The sequence below is a fragment of the Hibiscus syriacus genome, unplaced genomic scaffold (assembly GCF_006381635.1).
Source record: "Hibiscus syriacus cultivar Baekdansim isolate YM2019G1 unplaced genomic scaffold, ASM638163v2 tig00109978_pilon, whole genome shotgun sequence".
Classification (NCBI taxonomy): Eukaryota; Viridiplantae; Streptophyta; class Magnoliopsida; order Malvales; family Malvaceae; genus Hibiscus; species Hibiscus syriacus.
The window spans coordinates 409,056-432,695 of NW_024062545.1; the positions used below are offsets into that span (position 1 = coordinate 409,056).

The window sequence follows — 23,640 nt, forward strand, 5'->3', positions numbered from 1 at the left end:
AACATCCATTTACATAACAAAATGACCTATTGATTAAGTTGCTTCTAATCTGATAGTTGTAGGAGTAATGTTGTCCAGCTGCTTAACCTCGATCGTCTACTTTATCAAATCCTACATGTGAAACACTCACACGCTAAGTCATCGACTTAGTGAGGCAATATAATAATAACAATAAAAAATAAAGGAATTGCCAAAATGAGATGGGTTGCAATGATAATATGTATGTAAACAATGCAATAACCATAACCATGTTTCTTACACATAGATTTATCAAACTCACATTCATAAGTTCACATTATTAAGTTCATTAGCCCATGATATCATATTGAGAACCTAAGGTATGAGAGTATTGTGAAGTTGTGCACTATGCTGTCACCACAGCTCGTATAATTGAACCGAAGTGCCACGTAGAATTACATCGAAGTGTCGCGTAGAATTGCATCGGAGTGCCGCGTAGAATTGCACCGGAGTGCCATATAATAATGTCCATAAGGACCACATATCATTCCTTAAGAATCATATACATATACTAGGGATCAAGTATGTGTCTCACAAGACTTCACACATGTTCCAAAGAATATATATATATATACATATCTCGAAGGACAGCGTAGACCCTCTACCTTGGCATGCCAGCTATACCTATAGTTCTCATCTACATAACATGGGCTTTCACAATTCACATAATTTGTATCACGTAGACATATTATTTTCCTACCTTTATCACATAGACATATCATTTCCATACCTTTATCACATAACTCATATAACTTTTTCCTGCATATTCATGTCACATAATGCATATGGTATAAACTCATATCATGTTTCATAATATGGAATGTAATCATGTATCAAAATATTGAATCTAGACTTATCATAAGTCTAGAACTGATTATAATACTATATTCATGCTATGCATATGCACTCACCTAGATTTCTTTGTCTTTCCCTCGATCAATCCTACTTGTCAATGTTTCCAGAACTCGTTTAGGCTTGATATCTATATAGTAATTCATTGATACTTATCAGTATACTAATTAGTATATTCTCAACTATCATTTCTTAGGCTAAAAGAAAAGCCATTTTCATCTTTTTAATGGAGATATGCATCGATGCACTACACCATGCATCATGCATCGATGCATAAATCCTATTCGATATTTGTATTTAGTGGGGTGCATCGATGCACTCCTTATGCATCGATGCATCAATGGCATTAATGTTTGTATTTTAAAAGATTGCATCGATGCACTTCATGTGCATCGGTACACCTTATGTGCATCGGTACACCTTGAATAATTTCTGGGATTTATCCTTGATGCATCGATGCACATAGCCCAGAAATGTCATTTTAAGCACGAAAATCTCTTTATAATCTTCTCTACAATTTATATTTCACCTCCTTTTATATCCCTAACTTGCATACTCTTACTTAAACTAATTATTATCCATTGCATACCTCTAAAACTTAGAAATCCAATTCTCCATGTAGAATTTAAGAATCTAACCCAAATTCCAACATGTTCTAATTTGAATTCTAACACCACATACTTCTTAATTAGCTTTATGACAAGTCAAATCCCACTTCTAATTCTTATTATGAACTCTAATCCAATATTTCACTTTTCTACTTCTTTTATTTAATTCTTTATATACTTATCATCTTATGGTTTTAAGATAATCTAAACTTTCCTTAAGCTTAGTTATCATCTAAGGATCAATAAGAAATCTTAATTTCATCAAGAATTTGATCAACAAGAAAAGTCACCTTTAGTTTGGTCTCACGATGAAGAAAAAGAAGAGAAATCTGGAAACTTTTGTTCTCTCCATTTGCCTTCCACGTGGATTTAAATATCATCATCTAATATTTAATTATTTCCCCTATTAAAAGACTCATTTACCCCTTTAGTTCCTCATTCTTTGTTAATTGATCCTACACAAAACATTCCCATTAAATCTTTCAACCATTCAATTTATCTACTTTGGTCACTAAATTTTGAAATTTCACAATTTGATCACTAACCCGGTATGGAGGATGTTATAAATCTCCCTCCCTTAAGAAAATTTGTCCTTGAATTTTCATTGCACGAACAGATGAGGATATGAAATCACATATCTTCTTCATATTCCCACGTGGCTTCTTCTACTTTGTGATTCCTCCAGAGAACTTTGACCAATGGAACAACTTTATTCCTCAACTGTTTTACTTCATAATCCAATATTCTCACTGGCTCTTCTTCATATGTTAGATCCGATTGGACTTCTACTTGTTCTGTTGCAACGATGTGAGAGGGATCGGACCTATATCTTCGTAACATTGGATACATGGAAGACGTTATGGATCTTCTCCATTTCGGTGGCAAGGATAACTGATATGCCACGGGTCATATTCTCTTAACAACTTCATATGGCCCAATAAATCTAGGACTTAACTTTCCTTTCCGATCAAAACGTAATATTTTCTTCTAGGGGGATACTTTAAGGAAAACTTTATCTCCAACCTCGAATTCAATCTATTTTCTTTTAAGATCAGAATAGGACTTTTGCCTATCAGAGGCTACTTTGAGGTTATGCTGAATTTCTCGAACTTTCTTTTCTACATCTTGAATTAAATCCGGACCAAGAACACTTCGATCTTTGAGTTCATACCAATTTAATGGAGTACAACATTTCCTCCCATATAATGCCTCGTATGGGGCCATCTTTATACTGGACTGATAACTATTGTTGTAAGCGAACTCTGCCAGTGGTAAATACTTTTCCCATGATCCTTTGAATTCCATTACGCATGCTCTCAACATATCTTCCAAGATCTGAATAGTTATCTCTGATTGCCCGTTAGTCTGAGGATGAAAAGCCGTACTAAAGTTTAAACGAGTTCCCAACGCTCCATGCAAAGATTTCCAGAATCTAGAAGTGAATCGAGAGTCTCGATCAGAGACTATGAAAACAGACACTCCATGCAATCTAATAATTTCTCTAATATACAGCTCAACGTACTTTTCCATAGAGAAATTTGTTCTAACCGGAAGGAAATGCGTTGACTTAGTCAATCGATCAATAATTACCCAGATTGATTCTCTTTTGTTCGGAGTCAAGGGTAACCCCGAAACAAAATCCATCGTAACATTTTCCCATTTTCATTGAGGAATGTAAAGCGATTGCAATAATCCTGACGGAACTTGATGCTCAGCTTTGACTTGTTGACATATCAACACTTAGACACAAATTTGGTGATGCTTCGTTTCATCCCTGGCCACCAAAATCGATCCTTCAAATCTATATACATCTTGGTTCCACCCGGGTGCATCGTTAATGGACTGCAATGAGCCTCTGTCAATATTTCTTTTTTCCAATCTTCGTTGTCGGGTATCACAATTCTTCCTTTATAATATAAATTTCCATCTGACTTAACCTCAAAGTCTTTAATCTCTTTGCTCTTTACTTGCTCAATTCTTTTCAAACACGTTTCATCTTTACTTTGCAATTCTCCTATTCGTTCCAACCATGCTGGTTTAAGTTTTAACTCTGCACAAAGACCACCATCTCCAGTTAAAGATAATCTGGCATCCATAGCTCGTAAGGCTGCAAACATTTTCCTGCTTAAGGCATCTGCTACCACATTAGCCTTTCCAGGATGATAATCAATTATCACATCATAATCTCTCAAAAACTCCACCCATCTCCTTTGTCTCAAATTAAGCTCGTTTTGAGTCATTAGGTATTTCAAGCTCTTATGATCCGTATACAAATAGCATTGTTCTCCATACAGATAATGACACCAAATCTTGAGGGCGAACACCACTGCAGCCATTTCTAAATCATGGGTGGGGTAATTCTTTTCATGTGGTTTCAACTGTCTCGATGCATACGCTACCACCTTCCCTTCTTGCATTAATACACACCCCAACCCGTTATGGGACGCGTCACTGTATACGACAAAATTCTTGCCAGCTTCTGGTTGAACCAATACAGGAGTTTTTATCAGAATTCTCATTAAAGCTTCAAAACTTTCTTGACATTCAAAAGTCCAAAAAAACGGTATATTCTTTCTCATCAGTTTCGTTAAAGGCAGCACTATCATCGAAAAATTCTTAACAAATCTTCGATAATAACTGGCAAGTCCCAGAAAACTCCGAACTTCAGATACATTATTGGGAACTTCCCAGTCCATTATAGATTTAACCTTCTGAGGGTCCACTCTAATCCCATCTGTCAATATCACATGCCCCAAGAAAATTACTCCGTTTAGCCAAAATTCACATTTGGACAATTTCGCATAAAGCTTCTTATCCGTGAGAATTTGTAAAACCAACCTCAGATGTGCGTTGTGCTCTTCAATGGATTTTGAATACACCAGTATGTCATCAATAAAGACAACAACAAACTGGCCCAAATAGGGCTGAAAAATCCTGTTCATAAGATCCATGAAAGCAGTAGGTGCATTCGTTACTCCAAAGGGCATTACAATGAATTCATAATGACCATATCTCATTCTGAAAGCCGTCTTCAGAATATCTTTCTCCTGAATCTTCAATTGATGATAACCCGAACGTAGATCGATCTTCGAAAATACCGAAGCTCCTTTTAGCTGATCAAACAAGTCATCAATGCGCGGAAGGGGATACTTATTCTTGATGGTCACCTTATTAAGCTGTCGATAATCAATACAGAGACGCATTGATCCCTCCTTCTTCTTAACAAATAACATCAGAGATCCCCAAGGTGACACACTTGGTCAAATAAATCCCTTTTCTAACAACTCTTACAATTAATTCTTTAACTCTTGCAATTCTTTCAGAGCCATCCGATAAGGTGCCATTGCAATTGGAGCGGTTCCTGGCATTACTTCAATTTGAAATTCTACCTCTCTATCTGGATGTAATCCTGGAAACTCAGCCAGGAAAACATCAGGGAATTCCTGAACTATTAAAATCTCATTCAATCCTTTTTCTTTAGCTCTTGAATCTATCACATTTGCAAGAAATCTTTGACATCCTTGTAGCAACATCTTCTTAACTAACATTACTGATATTACATTTGCTAAAGGATTAAACCTTTTACTACTCACACTTATCTCTGTTCCTCCTAGACTCTTCAGGGTTACCTTTTTCGATCTGCAATTAACATCTCCATAGTAACGGAACAACCAATCCATTCCCAGAATCACTTTAAACTCGTCAAAGGGTAATTCCATCATATTAGCATGGAATTCAATTCCCTGAATCTGTATGGGACACCCCTTACAGACTTTGTTCACCCGAGCACTATGGCCTAAAGGATTAGTTACTATAATCTCATTACTCGTAGCTTCTAAGGAAATCCTCAATTCCTTTACTAACTCACTCGTAATGTGAGAATAATTAGAGCTGGATCAATCAGTACCAATACTAATTTATCATACAACTGAAAAGTACCTGTTATAATATCAGGGTCATCACGGTCTTCACTTATCTTTAGATTGTACACCCGTGTGGTTGACCAAACTTCAGGTTGAGCAGAGGATTCAGACAGGTTCCTTCCTCTGCCTCTTCCTCGTCCTCTCTGTGAGGCAGAACCAACTCTTTCAGATGGTGCAGGCTCACCAACCATCAATGGACAATCCTGAATAAAATGTCCGGCATCTCCACATCGAAACAAGTCCCAGCAGCCATCCGACAAGCCCCATAATAGTTTTTCCCACAGTACTGACACTGTCTCGCTTGACTTGGAGTAGATCTCCCAACACCAGATCCCATTGACTGCGTCTGTCTAGGTCTTGCCTGACTTGCTCCCCTAGCAGATGATGCAACTGATTCTGATCTAGCTTGTAATCGAAATCCTAAGTCTCTTCCTCTTTTTGGTGGTGCTGAGCTAGAAGAAACACCCGTCCTCTTTGATGTATGAACTCTAAAATCCTCAAATCTCTCATTCTGAGCTCTTTCAAGAGCCTTGGCACGATTGATCACCTCTTGGAATGAAGACAAATTCAATACTATCAGCATCTTTTTCAATCTAGTGCGTAAGCCCTCCACAAACCATTCACAAGCCTCTTTTTCAGTAGGCACAAGCTCAGATGCAAACCTACTCAGCTTGTTGAACTCACATTCATACTCATATACATAGCGGTTCATTTGTTTCAAATTCAAAAACTCCTGCTTCATCTGCCGAATAAATTGATCTCCAATGTACTTGTTTTTAAATTCATCTAAGAACAAAGACCAAGTCAACTGGTCACTGGACATCCTCATGGTGATGTTCATCCACCATATCCTCGCCTGACCCTTCAGCAACGAGACAACTCCATCTAACTTCTCCACTTCAGAATAGTGAAGACCATCCAACATGATTTTCAAATCATTTACCAAAGATTCACCGCAACCGGACCTTCCTCGACTTCTCCCTTAAATTTGGGAGCTCCTAAACCTCTCAACTCTTTTGCTACATTCATTCTTTGAGTTGGTGGAGCAGGAGGTTAAAACGCGTCAGAATAACATCCAACTTCCTGAAGAAAGTGTCTTGATCTTGTACAGGCACTCCCTGAGATACCTGTCCTTCACTTTGCCTGGACAGGGCAGGTGAATTACTGCTTTCAGCAGGCCTATCTTCTCCGTTTCACTTCAGGAGCTACTATGTCCGGACATCTAATAAAATAAACACATTGTTCTATTAGCAAAACAACATACTCATACTATACCAGATCAGAAGTTCTCACTATTTGTTGGCATGTATTCCATTTAAAGACTCTATAACACTGGTTTATGCCTAGAATCGGCTAAACCATAGCTCTGATACTATTAAATGTAACACCCCCAACCCGTATCTGACCCGATACTAGTCCGAGGTGTCACATTACCTTTTTAAAACATTTCTTACAAAATCACAACATTTGAACTTATATTAAGAAAATACGATAATATACATATATTAATACACTTTCACCAAAATACTCAGAGCATACACAACTTAACCCTTTAGTTACATGCCAACATCCATTCACATAACAAAATGACCTACTGATTAAGTTGCTTCTGATCTGATAGTTGCAGGAGTAGTGTTATCCAGCTACTTAACCTCGATCGTCTACTTTATCGGATCTTACGTGTGAAACACTCACACGCTAAGTCATCGAATTAGTGAGGCAATATAATAATAACAATAAAATATAAAGGAATTGCCAAAATGAGATGGGTTGCAATGATAATATGTATGTAAATAATGCAATAACCATAACCATATTTCTTACACATAGATTTATCAAGCTCACATTCATAAGTTCACATTATTAAGTTCATTAGCCCATGATACATATTGAGAACCTAAGGTATGTGAGTATTGTGAGGTTGTGCACTATGCTATCACCACAGCTCGTATAATTGCACCGAAGTGCCACGTAGAATTACACCGGAGTACCGCGTAGAATTGCACGTAGTGCCATATAATAATGTCCATAAGGACCACATATCATTCCTTAAGAATCATATACATATACTAGGGATCAAGTATGTGTCTCACAAGACTTCACACATGTTCCAAAGAATATATATATATCCCGAAGGACCGCGTAGACCCTCTACCATTGGCATGCCAGCTATACCTATAGTTCTTATCTACATAACATGGGCTTTCACAATTCACATAATTTGTATCACATAGACATATTATTTTCCTACCTTTATCACATAGACATATCATTTCCATACCTTTATCACATAACTCATATAACTTTTTCCTGCATATTCATGTCACATAATGCATATGGTATAAACTCATATCATGTTTCATAATATGGAATGTAATCATGTATCAAAATATTGAATCTAGACTTATCATAAGTCTAGAACTGATTATAATATTACATTCATGCTATGCATATGCACTCACTTAGATTTTTTTGTCTTTCCCTCGATCAATCCTACTTATCGATGTTTCCAGAACTCGTTTAGGCTCGATATCTACATAGTAATTCATTGATACTTATCAGTATACTAATTAGTATATTCTCAACTATCATTTCTTAGGCTAAAAGAAAAGCAATTTCCATCTTTTAATGGAGATATGCATCGATGCACTACACCATGCATCGATGCATATATCGTATTCGATGTTTGTATTTAATGGGGTGCATCGATGCACTCCTTATACATCGATGGCATTCGATGTTTGTATTTTAAAAGAGTGCATCGATGCACTTCATGTGCATCGATACACCTTGAACAATTTCTGGGATTTATCCTTGATGCATCGGTGCACATTGAATGTGCATTGATGCATATAGCCCAGAAATGTCATTTTAAGCACGAAAATCTCTTTATAATCTTCTCTACACTTTATATTTCACCTCCTTTTATATCCCTAACTTGCATACTCTTACTTAAACTAATTATTATCCATTTCATACCTCTAAAACTTAGAAATCCAATTCTCTATGTAGAATTTAAGAATCTAACCCAAATTCCAACATGTTCTAATTTGAATTCTAACACCACATACTTCTTAGTTAGCTTTATGACAAGTCAAATCCCACTTCTAATTCTTATTATGAACTCTAATCTAAGATTTCACTTTTCTACTTCCTTTCTTTAATTCTTCATATACTTCTCATCTTATGGTTTTAAGATAATCTAAGTTTTCCTTAAGCTTAGTTATTATCTAAGGATCAATAAGAAATCTTAATTTCATCAAGAATTTGATCAACAATAAAACTCACCTTTAGCTTGGTCTCACGATGGAGAAGAATAAGTGAAGAAGAAGAGAAATCTGGAAACTTTTGTTCTCTCCATTTGCCTTCCACGTTGATTTAAATATCATCATCTAATATTTAATTATTTCCCCTATTAAAAGACTCATTTACCCCTTTAGTTCCTCCTTCTTTGTTAATTGATCCTACACAAAACATTCCCATTAAATCTTTCAACTATTCAATTTATCTACGTTGGTCACTAAATTTTGAAATTTCACAATTTGATCACTAACCCGATATGGAGGATGTTACAATCTTAGCACTTAGGGGTAATTTTATTATTTAATTCAAAAGGGCATTAAACATTTTCTTACTCACCGAGATACTATAGTCATTTTCTTAATCACAAGAGTGCTTTTGTCTTTTCTCACTTATGACAACTTAATTTTTTATAAGCACATTATTTTATTCACTTAAGCCCATAGAGTAATTTAATAACTTTAGTCTTCTAAGAATATTTTAGTAATTTATCAAACTTTCAAGTATATTAGACATCTTAAAGCTTATGAAGTGAACACTTAATTAATTATTAGTATCTTAACACATTTTTCACCGCACTCTTAGGTGGCGTTTGGTTCGTTGGAATCCCTTAGAATTAGGGGGAATTGAAATCCAATTCCACCACTTTCCCATGTTTGGTTCAAGTTTTCAAAGAGGGAATTGGAATCCAATTCCATCAAATGAGGGAAAGTAAATTCCATCCATAACATGATGGAATTGAAATCCTTTGGAGGAGAGAATGTGAAATTTGACCATACTACCCTCATCAATCTTTAGTATTCGGGTCGGATTTTTTAAAAAAATTTGGGATCGGGTAGGATTTTTTTTAAAAAAATTCGGGTTCGGGTCGGGTTTTTTTAAGTGTGATTTCGGGCCAGGTCGGGTTTTTAAAAAAAAATCATGATCGGTCGGATTTTTTATAAAAAAAACGGGTTCGAGTCGGGTTTTTTTAAGTTTGATATTCGGGTCGGGTCGGGTTTTTTTAATTGTGATATTTGGGTCGGGTTCGGGTTGGGTTTAGGGTTTAGAATAATTACAATAATATCCTTCTATATATAATTTTTTTCAATTAAATCATTGTTTTTATTGAATAAAAATAATTTTTTTATTATTTCGTGTTGGGTCGGGTCGTGTTTCTAATTCATATATTCGGGTCGGGTCGGGTCGGGTATCGGGTGGAGGTTCCCTTGTTCTCAGGTCGGGTGGACCAAAATCCCAACCCAACCCGACCCATGACCATCCCTAATTACGATAATTTTAACTTATGATGTTTATTAGCATGATTTTTTTAATTTATTGAAATGAATAATCAATCAATAAAATGAAAATTTAATATTGTTTAAATTTTTATAATATATTGCTACATGTAAGTTATAAAACAAACTAAAATAAAGTAAAAAATCAAGAAGGGCAATTCTGTCATTTTACATTACTGAAATTAAATTCATCTGACATGTCTGCGAACCAACAGAATATAGAATTGAATTCCAATTCAATTTCGTGCCAACCAAACATGTTTCAGATTCCAATTCCTTCACAGATTCCAATTCTCTCAAAAATATTCCAGCGAATCAAACGTCACCTTAGGCTCTCCTTATCACTTATTATGATCAAGGGTATTTTGGTCATTTTTACTCACTTGAGAATATTTTGGTCTTCCACTAAGGCTTAATAGTTAATCACCAATGTCTTATGACATTTTTCTTTTTTCGTATTCATTATCAATCATTATAGAATCATTATTCACAACTAGAGATAATTTAGTAATTTACCATATTACTATTCGAATAATCAATCGAGCATTCAAATATGATATGTAAGGCATCAAAATTATGAAATGCATAAAATGTTTTAGAATTCGAGGTGTACTCACCTTAATTTCCTGAGTTCGAGCTTATCGACTCAAATATGAGCTTTGCTTTTTTTCTCACGAACATCGACGATCCAACATACGATCACAACCCCCTAAATAATTTTTCTCAACATGAAAACAACTCATTAATATCTAATTAATAATTTGAGGGACCCAAAAAACAAAATTGAAGACTTATGAGCTAATCTAATATCTAATTAATGAAATTAAGGACTAAATTGGAATAATTGAAATTATTGGCCATAGCCTCGTTTTAACCTCATGATCCCATATACAGAGTCAATTTGCTCCGATTCTCAGTCGTTAATCAAAGAATTACAAGAAACCGTTTAGTTTCTTTCAACTTCAACTCGATCTCCAATGTCGACCGTTAGATGGAATTATCTTTAAGATATATTGTTCCATCGATCTCCCATAGACATATGTTGTACCTCCACCGAGAATCTTCGTACACCAAAATCACAACCCTCGCAATTAAATTCTAAACAAATTTAAACAATACTCAATAATCTCTACGCTTATTATTTTATCTCCTTAACAAGGGATAAAAAAATATTATTTAATCAAAATTATTAATATATCATATTTATTTATCGAGATTTTATTGTATATGTTATTTCTAATTATGATAATATAAAATCATACATCATGATAAATTATAATTTTTAATAAAAAGCAATATTAACCTTTTTAAACAGACATACAGAATCAATTCATATTATCCTTTGAGACTAATTATACGAAAATACAATCATATATCGTTAAAGAAAAATATATTTTTTAAAATATTGTTGATTATCATATTTAATAAAATATGTAAAAAATAATAATTGAGCTTAGTTTAATTAGTATTGCCATTAATATAATATACAAGAAAAAGTTGAAATTAAATGTTTAATCGTATAATATTTTTCTGATTTCTGGGTATAATTAAACTTCTTTGTATCTAAATCTTTGTGAAACTCTAATACTGAAGTAGTTTTGGGATGAGTGGATAGATTCAAAATAGTTTTGAAAAACAATTTTATAGATTTCACTATTTTGCCTACTGCTGCTATAGGGAACTCATGGTATCCAATACACTCAAAGATGTAAATCTTAGGAGGTAATTGAACAAGAAAAATGTATTCAGTCTCAACCGAAACAAGACAGCACAGAAAAGCGTATCAAAATTGGTCCGACCAAATGTCATACAAAAACTACAACAAAAATAAAAGAAAAATTTAGAAATCTATTCTTGCAGAGTCGATTATTGCTCAAAGCAATCTCACTTCTTCTTGGCGGCAGATTTGGTGACCTTGGCACCGGTTGGGTCCTTCTTCTCAACGCTCTTGATGACACCGACGGCAACAGTTTGACGCATGTCCCTGACAGCAAAACGACCAAGAGGTGGGTACTCCGAGAAAGTCTCGACAACCATAGGCTTGGTGGGAACCATCTTCACCATCCCTGCATCACCGTTCTTCAAGAACTTGGGCTCCTTCTCAAGCTCCTTTCCAGATCGCCTGTCAATCTTGGTCAACAACTCAGCAAACTTCACGGCAATGTGGGAGGTGTGACAGTCGAGAACTGGGGCATATCCGTTTCCAATCTGACCCGGGTGGTTCATGATAATGACTTGTGAGGTGAAGTTGGCTGCCTCCTTGGCAGGGTCATCCTTTGAGTTTGAAGCAACATAACCACGCTTGAGATCCTTAACAGCAACATTCTTAACATTGAACCCAACATTGTCACCAGGGAGAGCCTCCGGGAGGGATTCATGGTGCATCTCAACAGATTTAACTTCAGTGGTCAGACCAGTGGGACCAAAGGTCACAACCATACCGGGTTTAAGGACACCAGTCTCAACACGACCAACAGGGACAGTTCCAATACCACCAATCTTGTAGACGTCCTGAAGTGGGAGCCTGAGTGGCTTGTCAGAAGGCCTCTTGGGCTCATTGATCTGGTCAAGAGCATCGAGCAAAGTGGGACCCTTGTACCAGTCAAGGTTAGTAGACCTCTCAATCATGTTATCACCCTCAAAACCAGAGATTGGGACAAATGGGATCTTCTCAGGGTTGTACCCAACTTTCTTAAGATATGAAGAGACTTCCTTCACAATTTCATCATACCTTGCCTTGGAATACTTGGGGGTTGTGGCATCCATCTATATCAAATGACATATTGAAAATCAGATTAGGCACAAAATCAAGTTTTAATAACACAATTATCATAAAGGGTCATCAATACAATATAATAATACACATGAATGATTGTAAACCTAACCTTGTTGCAGCAGCAAATCATCTGCTTGACACCAAGGGTAAACGCAAGCAAAGCATGCTCACGGGTCTGGCCATCCTTAGAGATACCAGCTTCAAAACCACCAGTGGTTGAGTCGATAATGAGAACAGCACAGTCAGCCTGTGAGGTACCAGTAATCATGTTCTTGATAAAGTCACGGTGTCCAGGGGCATCAATGACAGTGCAGTAGTACTTGGTGGTCTCAAACTTCCACAAGGCAATATCAATGGTAATACCACGTTCACGCTCAGCCTTGAGCTTGTCAAGCACCCAGGCATACTTGAATGACCTTTTGTTCATCTCAGCAGCCTCCTTTTCGAACCTCTCAATCACACGCTTGTCAATACCACCAAGCTTGTAGATCAAATGACCAGTGGTTGTTGACTTCCCAGAGTCGACATGGCCAATGACCACAATGTTGATGTGAATCTTCTCCTTACCCATTATAAAAAATCAGGAGATAATCTGAAAATCAAGAAAGAGTCAGATACATAAAACAAAGCACAAACTCATAAGAGAAATCCCCTTCATCTAACAACAATAAGGATTCCGCATGAAGCACACAAGAAAACCAGCATATTATGGATAAAAAAATATTAAACCTGAAATCCACTTCAAAGAAGATAATTTTTTTAAGAATCATTCAATCAATCGTAGAAAAGTAAAATCAGTCCAGAATTAAATTTAACAGACTCAACATGTATATTACGTGGCCGCTGGGATTCGAGCCCAGTTCCTCCATAGATATGGAATTCATTCCAATGAACTACAGCCACTAGATCTTAACTCATCCTTTCCCATAAAACAAGCGAATCATTTTCATTGAAAACAAACTAGCCCTAGAATATGATCCTTGACCATTTTGATTTATTTTTCATCCCAAGTTTCCCTTAGGTTGCATTTGCTTCAATAAATCAGTAAATTAACTGGAATTCTTTAAAAGAAAACAGGTTTCAGATATTGAAACGAACATATATTGCATGAAATCTAATAACATGACAATCAAATAGAGAAAAATCATGTTCCAAATTACAAGCAAAACATACTAGTCATAAGAAAATGAACTTAAATAAACTAGAATCATCTAACAAGACACAAACAAAGCGAAGGGAAATGAACGCATATGTAAACTACAAGCAAATCACACAAAAATAGAACTGATATTTCAGCTAAGAACCAATCAGATCGGATCTTTCTTCGAATCAAAGCAATGAAACTTGAAGAAGCATAACAATGTATAAATAGATTTATACCTGTGAGCTAAAATGAGAGTCCGCGAGATCCAGCAGAAGAGAATAGAGAAGGGAGAACTGCGGGCTGCCTTAGCTTTAAGTAACCACTCTCTCAGCATAGGACTAACTAGGGTTTCTTTCTCATCCGTCGGATCATATCTGATCCAACGGTTTCCGTTCTACATCTCAGATTATTCGTTAATGGTTTTTCGATATTTTCTATTTCCTTATTTGTCAGACAAGAGATGCCCTAATTTGACTTTATCTGCATATCAAAAACCAATATTACCCCTGATATTTTAAAAAATCACAAAATGCTACCTAGCAACGCGTGTGGTCCTTTATTCCCACGTGTAGCCAACACCGCGGTTGTTCATTCGATGGACCGTCTTCCTAACTAGCACCCTTCTTTTTATTTTCTTTTGTTTGTATCAGCAGTTTCTCGAGAAACAAACACTGAAAACGCCAGTTTAAAACAAAAGCTACACTTTAATTTCTCTCATACAAGATCCAACCTGAAACTTACCTTCAGTTTAAAAACATAGGCTTTGGGGACTTTTCTCTGTGGGATTTAATTTTGGGTGGTGAACTGAGAACTCTTTGCTTTTCTGTTATTTCCCTTCGATTGAAGAGAGTGCCTTTGGGAGTTTTTTTATGTCAAGGATACCTCTCATATACCAGAGGCGTTGACGTTTGAGTTTTTTAATGCAAGAACTGATAGGATATGTATGGCTACCAGAAAATCCATGGTTTTCGGGATGATTTAATTATTCTTTGGGTAAACTATTGATAATTTTCGTTTAAGAAAACATAATATTTTATCACTTTTATTTTTTATTTAATTAAAATTTGAATATTTTTGTTTAAGATATAATCAATTAAAATTAATTGTCATTAGACATTTAATAGAATGTTGATGTAGCATATTAAATTTATAAAATTAAAAAGGATTAATTGCACAAATGGTCATTAATTTCAGTGAATTTTATTTTCCCTATTAAAATTTCAAAAAAAAAAAAACAAATTGATTACTAAAACATCAAATATGTCATTGAACAATGATTTTGTAATACCAAAATTTGGTTAGTGATCAAAATGTAAGTTTTAAAGTTTAGTGGCTAAGTATAAAAGTGGGAAAAGTTTAGGGACATAAGTGGTAACTTTCCCAAAAATAATTTTTATTCCATAAATAGATGTTTACTCTTAAGAGTGTGGTTTTATTGAAAATCAGATTCTTATCCGGAATTTATGTTTAAAACTATAAAGGGTTAAAGTCTGGTAAGAAATCGGTAAATCGAATCGAATAGAATTTTCGGGAAAAATTGGAGGATGATAAATTAGACTTAAAAATATAATTTCTAGAGGTTAAAATGATGTAAAATAATATGGATCATTGGATTTGAAGATTTATTTCCATGTTAAATTTGAATCGTTTGATTAAAGTGACAATATTGCAATTTTTGGAGGATTGCTTGGTAAAATTGCAAAAAGAGTAAAATAATTTGTTCATCTTTGACTTGGAAGATGATAAGGTTTATGTGGCTTCGTATTAAGGTAATTATCAAGTTTCGTTAATGGCAAAATGGACATTTGTCATTAAATGAATATTTTTATTTATTTAAGCTTAAATAAGGCTAAATTAGCATAAAATTAAGTTAGAAATTTCATGAAACTTAGCCTAATTTCCATAAACCAGTCGTGAACTCCATCATAAAGTAAGAGAAATTTTCTTTTTGATTTTTGAGAAATTTCCTTTGGATTTTGGATTATGCCGTGAAATAGAAAATTGTTCTACGCGAAAAATGTTATCATTTGGTACCATTATTGCATGTTAATCTTGTTTTTGTTCAAAGATCCCAAATTTTAGGGTTTGTATTCACACTAGGGTTTATGAAATTGATGAACGATTTTGATGTTTTTGAGGTTGTAGAATCATATACAAGCATGATTTGTTTTATTAAAATCACTTTTACATGGCTATATAAGCCTATGTTTATTTCGGCCAAACCCTAACTTTTAGAGAGAGATATATTTTTGATGAAATTAAGTTAGGGGTTTGATTCTAGAGGTCTTGAAGTGTTGAATAGAGGTTGGTTTCATGCTTGAATCAAGTGAAAATCATGAGGAAATTAACCCTAAAGCATTTGACCAAGAGGTAAAAAGGTGGGAAATATTGTAGAAAAATTTCCATGGCTTAGAAATGATATTTGGAAGGTTCTACAAGCCTTAGAAAAAATTTTGGGGCAAAATGTAATTTTTCAAAAGTTGAGGGACCTATTTGGTAATTTTGAAAAGTCATAGTATGATTGTGTAATTACTCAATAATGGATGTACACTACTGGAAATTATTGTTTGAGGGCTGAAATTAAAGTCAGAATGTGAAATTAAGTCATTTTGGAAAGTTGACAAAATTTAAGTACAAAATGGTGAATATTGAGAAAGTTGGTGATTTAAATGGTAATTATGGTATTAATAAGGTATTGAGCTAGAAATTAAATGCTGGAGTTTTTATTGGGCTTATTTGGACTTGAATTGAAGAATTTATGACAATGGCTCATTATGAATAAAAAGGAAAAGTTAAGATGAATTTTTAAAGAATTCAAAAATAATGGTACTTTTGAGTATTATTATTTTGTATAAATGTTAGTAAGGATACTAACATTGCATTTTATAATTGAATGTGTGATTATGGATGCTTGTGCAAATCGTGATCAAATTCGTGATACGAGCAAAGCGAAATGCAAAGAAAAAGTTCAAGAATAATTGGATTTCGATAGTAAGACATAATATTGAGACATACCAGGTGAGTGCATTTATTGTGTACTTATATGATACGAGGATGACTTACAATGAGTTAACCTTGATTGTTTTTATAAAAACATGTTTTACCGTGTTTTAAAATATTTTCATAAAGTTTATGAAAATGATTTTTACGAATGATTTTAGGGTATGAACAGTCCTAAAACAAAATAGATGTGTTTCATACAAATTATTATTTATTGATGGTTTAGAATAAATGTTTAACATACGATTTGGATTTTAAAGCCTATTGTATGTACATGGAAAGTTATAGGTGCAATAATAATATCATAAATAATATGTGGTGAGTTAATCGATTGATGAAATCGACCAAGAGGGGGTGAATTGGCAATTAAAAAGTTGGTGGGAACTTTTGCAGAAAATTGAAAGTAATTGCACGGCGATTTAGAGTGGTTCGACTTTCTCAACCAAAGTTTACGTCTACTACCTTAGCTATCCACACTAAGGATTTTCCAACAAATTCACTAATTTGTTCTTTCTTTTGAGGACAAAGAGTAACCTTACAACTCCCTCAAGAATTATACCCCAATTCTTGAGCACTCTCTTTTTCAAAGAGAAATACACAAATTTGCAAACTTACAAGGAAAACCTCACAAGACAATATGTTTGCACAATTCTAGAACAAGATAAGAACACTCAAATATGATTATAAATGAGCACAAATTGTGTTCTTGAAAGCAAAATGAATATTGAAGGAAGATTGGCTTGATTTGCACAAACTTTGTGTTTGATGATTTCTCTCTCGTTTCTCAATGATTTCTTGTTGATCAAAGGCTTCAGAACTTGCTTAAATACTCCTTCAATTGATTCTGAACGTTGGGGATGATTAGTGGAGTCAATGGAGCCGTTTAAGTGTGAAAACAATTAACAAAACAGCTTGGAGCGTGGGGGTATCGGTACCCCTTCATAGGGTATCGGTACCTGAAGTGTAAAATTCAAATATTTCTACCGTTATATGAATTAGGGTATCGATACCATCTTAGGGGTATCGATACCATTGCATGGGGGTATCGATACCATTCGAGCATTCTGTTATTTTTCGGAACCAAAGTGTTCACAGGGGTATCGGTACCCTATAGCGGGTATCGATACTATATACATAATTTTTATTTTTGGCTCGAATCAACAGGTTAACATCAATAGCATACAATCACCAATTTTTAATGAAAAATGACGAGTTTGAATCATATGAATAGTCGAGGTAAATACATGATAGGATTATGATATATATAATTATAAACAATTAAAGCGTTTTAGAATGGAAGTAGAATTTGGGATAGTTATAAAGTAATATATGTTTAAAATTTTCTTAATCAATTAACAATGCTTACCCATCTTACAGATACATTTATTTAAACTCAAAATCTTTATGGAGAACAACATTTTCTTTTGTTACAAAATTATTAATATTTTAAAATATTTTTTCGTATCTTAATTTAGCTAGCAACACCCCAAATTGAAAAATCTAAAATTTGGGGAAATATACTTAAATTTCTAATTTTTGTTCAGTGACCAATTCTTAAATAAGGTTAAAGTTGAAGTCAATTTCAGATATCTTAGGGACTTTAGGTACTAAGGCTAACCCCTTTTTCTTTATTGCACAAACCAACCCTAGCTTTTATTTTAAAACCCGTGCGGCACTGCTTCCCCCTCTTTTCCCTTCTTCGGAAGAAAAAAAACCCAAAGGTTTCTTCTTGCTAAGAAGGTTGGGCAATGGCAATGGCATTTAGTTTGGCGTTTGTCTTATTGGTTTATCTCTTCTGTTTGAATTTGGGTTTGGGGTATTATGAAGATGGAACAACACTGTTGGTTTAATGCAAGAAATCAAGCTAGTTAACAGACAAACGAATTCTCAATCTAATCTTCTTTCAACACTTTAGGTGGCTGAGCTTCGAATCCCCCTTCTGCTCTCTTCTCAAGAGAATAAGGCATATAGGTCCCCATAATTCGATCCCACGTGACGAAGAAGGGCTGCGAGAAGTTGTATTTGCTACCGTAAAGCTGATGGTGGACATCATGATATGCAGAATTGTTTCTAAAGAATATATGGAAGGGGTTTCCGGGAAGCATTAGCCCGCAATGGTCGTCCACTGTTTTGATGGTGGCGAAAGAGAAGAAAAAGATAGAGGTCCGAAGAGACATGCCAGAGTCCCAGAGAGCATAAATGATAAGGCCTCGCCTACTGTGTCAAGGAGAAGCCCCTCTAATGGATGGTTGTACAAAGCTCCAAATGCATAGGGAACGATAAGACGGTGATGCCGAGAGTGCAGATGCTAATAGAGGAACTTGTTCTCGACTTCTCGTGGAAGTATCGGTGCAAAAAGTATTGCCAAGTATCCATAACCAGCATTGCTATGGTAAGATGGGAATAAGGGGTTGAACTTGAGTTGGTCATGTTGTGAGTTGATATCCCACATTAGTGGTTCTGGGAGAATAAGGGGTAAAGAGAGTGTATAAAAGGGGATGGGTTTCAACAAATAAAATTTAACTTGTCTTAGAGCTTAAATCGAGCTCAAAATCGAACTTGAATCGAGCTTGAAACGAGCTCAAAATCGAGCTTGAATTGAGTTTCAATCGAGTTTGAGTTTCGAGCTTTAATAGAGCTCTTGAATTTTTTTTGAATTCAAATTTTTTCGAGTTCGAGTCGAGTTTAAATATTATCTTTCGAGTTCGAGTTAAGCTTAAAAATTTTAGGCTCGCGAGTTTTCGAGTCAAGTCGAGTTTGCATTTAAAGTTTTTGAGTTCGAGTCGAGCTCGACAATACTCCTCGACTCGGCTCGTTTACACCCCTAACTCAAAGATGTAAATCTTAGGAGGTAATTGAACAAGAAAAATGTATTCAGTCTCAACCGAAACAAGACAGCACAGAAAAGCGTATCAAAATTGGTCCGACCAAATGTCATACAAAAACTACAACAAAAATAAAAGAAAAATTTAGAAATCTATTCTTGCAGAGTCGATTATTGCTCAAAGCAATCTCACTTCTTCTTGGCGGCAGATTTGGTGACCTTGGCACCGGTTGGGTCCTTCTTCTCAACGCTCTTGATGACACCGACGGCAACAGTTTGACGCATGTCCCTGACAGCAAAACGACCAAGAGGTGGGTACTCCGAGAAAGTCTCGACAACCATAGGCTTGGTGGGAACCATCTTCACCATCCCTGCATCACCGTTCTTCAAGAACTTGGGCTCCTTCTCAAGCTCCTTTCCAGATCGCCTGTCAATCTTGGTCAACAACTCAGCAAACTTCACGGCAATGTGGGAGGTGTGACAGTCGAGAACTGGGGCATATCCGTTTCCAATCTGACCCGGGTGGTTCATGATAATGACTTGTGAGGTGAAGTTGGCTGCCTCCTTGGCAGGGTCATCCTTTGAGTTGAAGCAACATAACCACGCTTGAGATCCTTAACAGCAACATTCTTAACATTGAACCCAACATTGTCCCAGGGAGAGCCTCCGGAGGGATTCATGGTGCATCTCAACAGATTTAACTTCAGTGGTCAGACCAGTGGGACCAAAGGTCACAACCATACCGGGTTTAAGGACACCAGTCTCAACACGACCAACAGGGACAGTTCCAATACCACCAATCTTGTAGACGTCCTGAAGTGGGAGCCTGAGTGGCTTGTCAGAAGGCCTCTTGGGCTCATTGATCTGGTCAAGAGCATCGAGCAAAGTGGGACCCTTGTACCAGTCAAGGTTGTAGACCTCTCAATCATGTTATCACCCTCAAAACCAGAGATTGGGACAAATGGGATCTTCTCAGGGTTGTACCCAACTTTCTTAAGATATGAAGAGACTTCCTTCACAATTTCATCATACCTTGCCTTGGAATACTTGGGGGTTGTGGCATCCATCTATATCAAATGACATATTGAAAATCAGATTAGGCACAAAATCAAGTTTAATCAACACAATTATCATAAAGGGTCATCAATCAATAATAATACATGAATGATTGTAAACCTAACCTTGTTGCAGCAGCAAATCATCTGCTTGACACCAAGGGTAAACGCAAGCAAAGCATGCTCACGGGTCTGGCCATCCTTAGAGATACCAGCTTCAAAACCACCAGTGGTTGAGTCGATAATGAGAACAGCACAGTCAGCCTGTGAGGTACCAGTAATCATGTTCTTGATAAAGTCACGGTGTCCAGGGGCATCAATGACAGTGCAGTAGTACTTGGTGGTCTCAAACTTCCACAAGGCAATATCAATGGTAATACCACGTTCGCGCTCAGCCTTGAGCTTGTCAAGCACCCAGGCATACTTGAATGACCTTTTGTTCATCTCAGCAGCCTCCTTTTCGAACCTCTCAATCACACGCTTGTCAATACCACCAAGCTTGTAGATCAAATGACCAGTGGTTGTTGACTTCCCAGAGTCGACATGGCCAATGACCACAATGTTGATGTGAATCTTCTCCTTACCCATTATAAAAATCAGGAGATAATCTGAAAATCAAGAAAGAGTCAGATACATAAAACAAAGCACAAACTCATAAGAGAAATCCCCTTCATCTAACAACAATAAGGATTCCGCATGAAGCACACAAGAAAACCAGCATATTATGGATAAAAAATATTAAACCTGAAATCCACTTCAAAGAAATAATTTTTTGAAGAATCATTCAATCAATCGTAGAAAAGTAAAATCAGTCCAGAATAAATTAACAGACTCAACATGTATATTACGTGGCCGCTGGGATTCGAGCCCAGTTCCTCCATAGATATGGAATTCATTCCAATGAACTACAGCCACTAGATCTTAACTCATCCTTTCCATAAAACAAGCGAATCATTTTCATTGAAAACAAACTAGCCCTAGATATGATCCTTGACCATTTTGATTATTTTCATCCCAAGTTTCCCTTAGGTTGCATTTGCTTCAATAAATCAGTAAATTAACTGGAATTCTTTAAAGAAAACAGGTTTCAGATATTGAAACGAACATATATTGCATGAATCTAATAACATGACAATCAAATAGAGAAAAATCATGTTCTAAATTACAAGCAAAACATACTAGTCATAAGAAAATGAACTTAAATAAACTAGAATCATCTAACAAGACGCAAACAAAGCGAAGTGAAATGAACGCATATGTAAACTACAAGCAAATCACACAAAATAGAACTGATATTCAGCTAAGAACCAATCAGATCGGATCTTTCTTCGAATCAAAGCAATGAAACTTGAAGAAGCATAACAATGTATAAATAGATTTATACCTGTGAGCTAAAATGAGAGTCCGCGAGATCCAGCAGAAGAGAATAGAGAAGGCGAGAACTGCGGGCTGCCTTAGCTTTAAGTAACCACTCTCTCAGCATAGGACTAACTAGGGTTTCTTTCTCATCCGTCGGATCATATCTGATCCAACGGTTTCCGTTCTACATCTCAGATTATTCGTTAATGGTTTTTCGATATTTTCTATTTCCTTATTTGTCAGACAAGAGATGCCCTAATTTGACTTTATCTGCATATCAAAAACCAATATTACCCCTGATATTTTAAAAAATCACAAAATGCTACCTAGCAACGCGTGTGGTCCTTTATTCCCACGTGTAGCCAACACCGCGGTTGTTCATTCGATGGACCGTCTTCCTAACTAGCACCCTTCTTTTTATTTTCTTTTGTTTGTATCAGCAGTTTCTCGAGAAACAAACACTGAAAACGCCAGTTTAAAACCAAAAGCTACACTTTAATTTCTCTCATACAAGATCCAACCTGAAACTTACCTTCAGTTTAAAAACATAGGCTTTGGGGACTTTTCTCTGTGGGATTTAATTTTGGGTGGTGAACTGAGAACTCTTTGCTTTTCTGTTATTTCCCTTCGATTGAAGAGAGTGCCTTTGGGAGTTTTTTTATGTCAAGGATACCTCTCATATACCAGAGGCGTTGACGTTTGAGTTTTTTAATGCAAGAACTGATAGGATATATGGCTACCAGAAAATCCATGGTTTTCGGGATTTATTATTCTTTGGGTAAACTATTGATAATTTTCGTTTAAGAAAACATAATATTTTATCACTTTTATTTTTATTTAATTAAAATTTGAATATTTTTGTTAAGTATAATCAATTAAATTAATTGTCATTAGACATTTAATAGAAGGTTGATGTAGCATATTAAATTTATAAAATTAAAAAGGATTAATTGCACAAATGGTCATTAATGTTTCAGTGAATTTTCATTTTCCCTATTAAAATTTCAAAAAAAAAAAAACAAATTGATTACTAAAACATCAAATATGTCATTGAACAATGATTTTTGTAATACCAAAATTTTGGTTAGTGATCAAAATGTAAGTTTTAAAAGTTTAGTGGCTAAAGTATAAAAGTGGGAAAAGTTTAGGGACATAAGTGGTAACTTTCCCAAAAATAATTTTTATTCCATAAATAGATAGTTTACTCTTAAGAGTGTGGTTTTATTGAAATCAGATTCTTATCCGGAATTTATGTTTAAAACTATAAAGGGTTAAAGTCTGATAAGAAATCGGTAAATCGAATCGAATATAATTTTTGGGAAAAATTGGAGGATGATAAATTAGACTTAAAAATATAATTTCTAGAGGTTAAAATGATGTAAAATAATATGGATCATTGGATTTGAAGATTTATTTCCATGTTAAATTTGAATCGTTTGATTAAAGTGACAATATTACAATTTTTGGAGGATTGCTTGGTAAAATTGCAAAAAGAGTAAAATAA

The 23,640-nt window shown here is 35.3% G+C and overlaps 1 protein-coding gene and 2 pseudogenes across 1 annotated transcript; all 3 read right to left on the bottom strand.

Annotated features, from left to right (window-relative positions):
* Positions 1 to 11,704: 11,704 nt before the first annotated feature.
* On the bottom strand, positions 11,705 to 16,399 carry LOC120211643 (elongation factor 1-alpha-like). Its single transcript, XM_039210141.1, has 3 exons — positions 16,388 to 16,399; positions 12,864 to 13,346; positions 11,705 to 12,744 (listed from the first exon to the last, which is right to left on the bottom strand). The coding sequence occupies exons 2-3, from the start codon at positions 13,323 to 13,325 to the stop codon at positions 11,863 to 11,865; spliced, it is 1,344 nt and encodes a 447-aa protein (XP_039066072.1). The 5' UTR covers positions 13,326 to 13,346; positions 16,388 to 16,399; the 3' UTR covers positions 11,705 to 11,862.
* Positions 16,400 to 18,790: 2,391 nt separating this feature from the next.
* Positions 18,791 to 19,328, bottom strand: LOC120211620 (annotated as a pseudogene).
* A 404-nt stretch (positions 19,329 to 19,732) lies between these two features.
* Positions 19,733 to 22,265, bottom strand: LOC120211642 (annotated as a pseudogene).
* Positions 22,266 to 23,640: the final 1,375 nt, after the last annotated feature.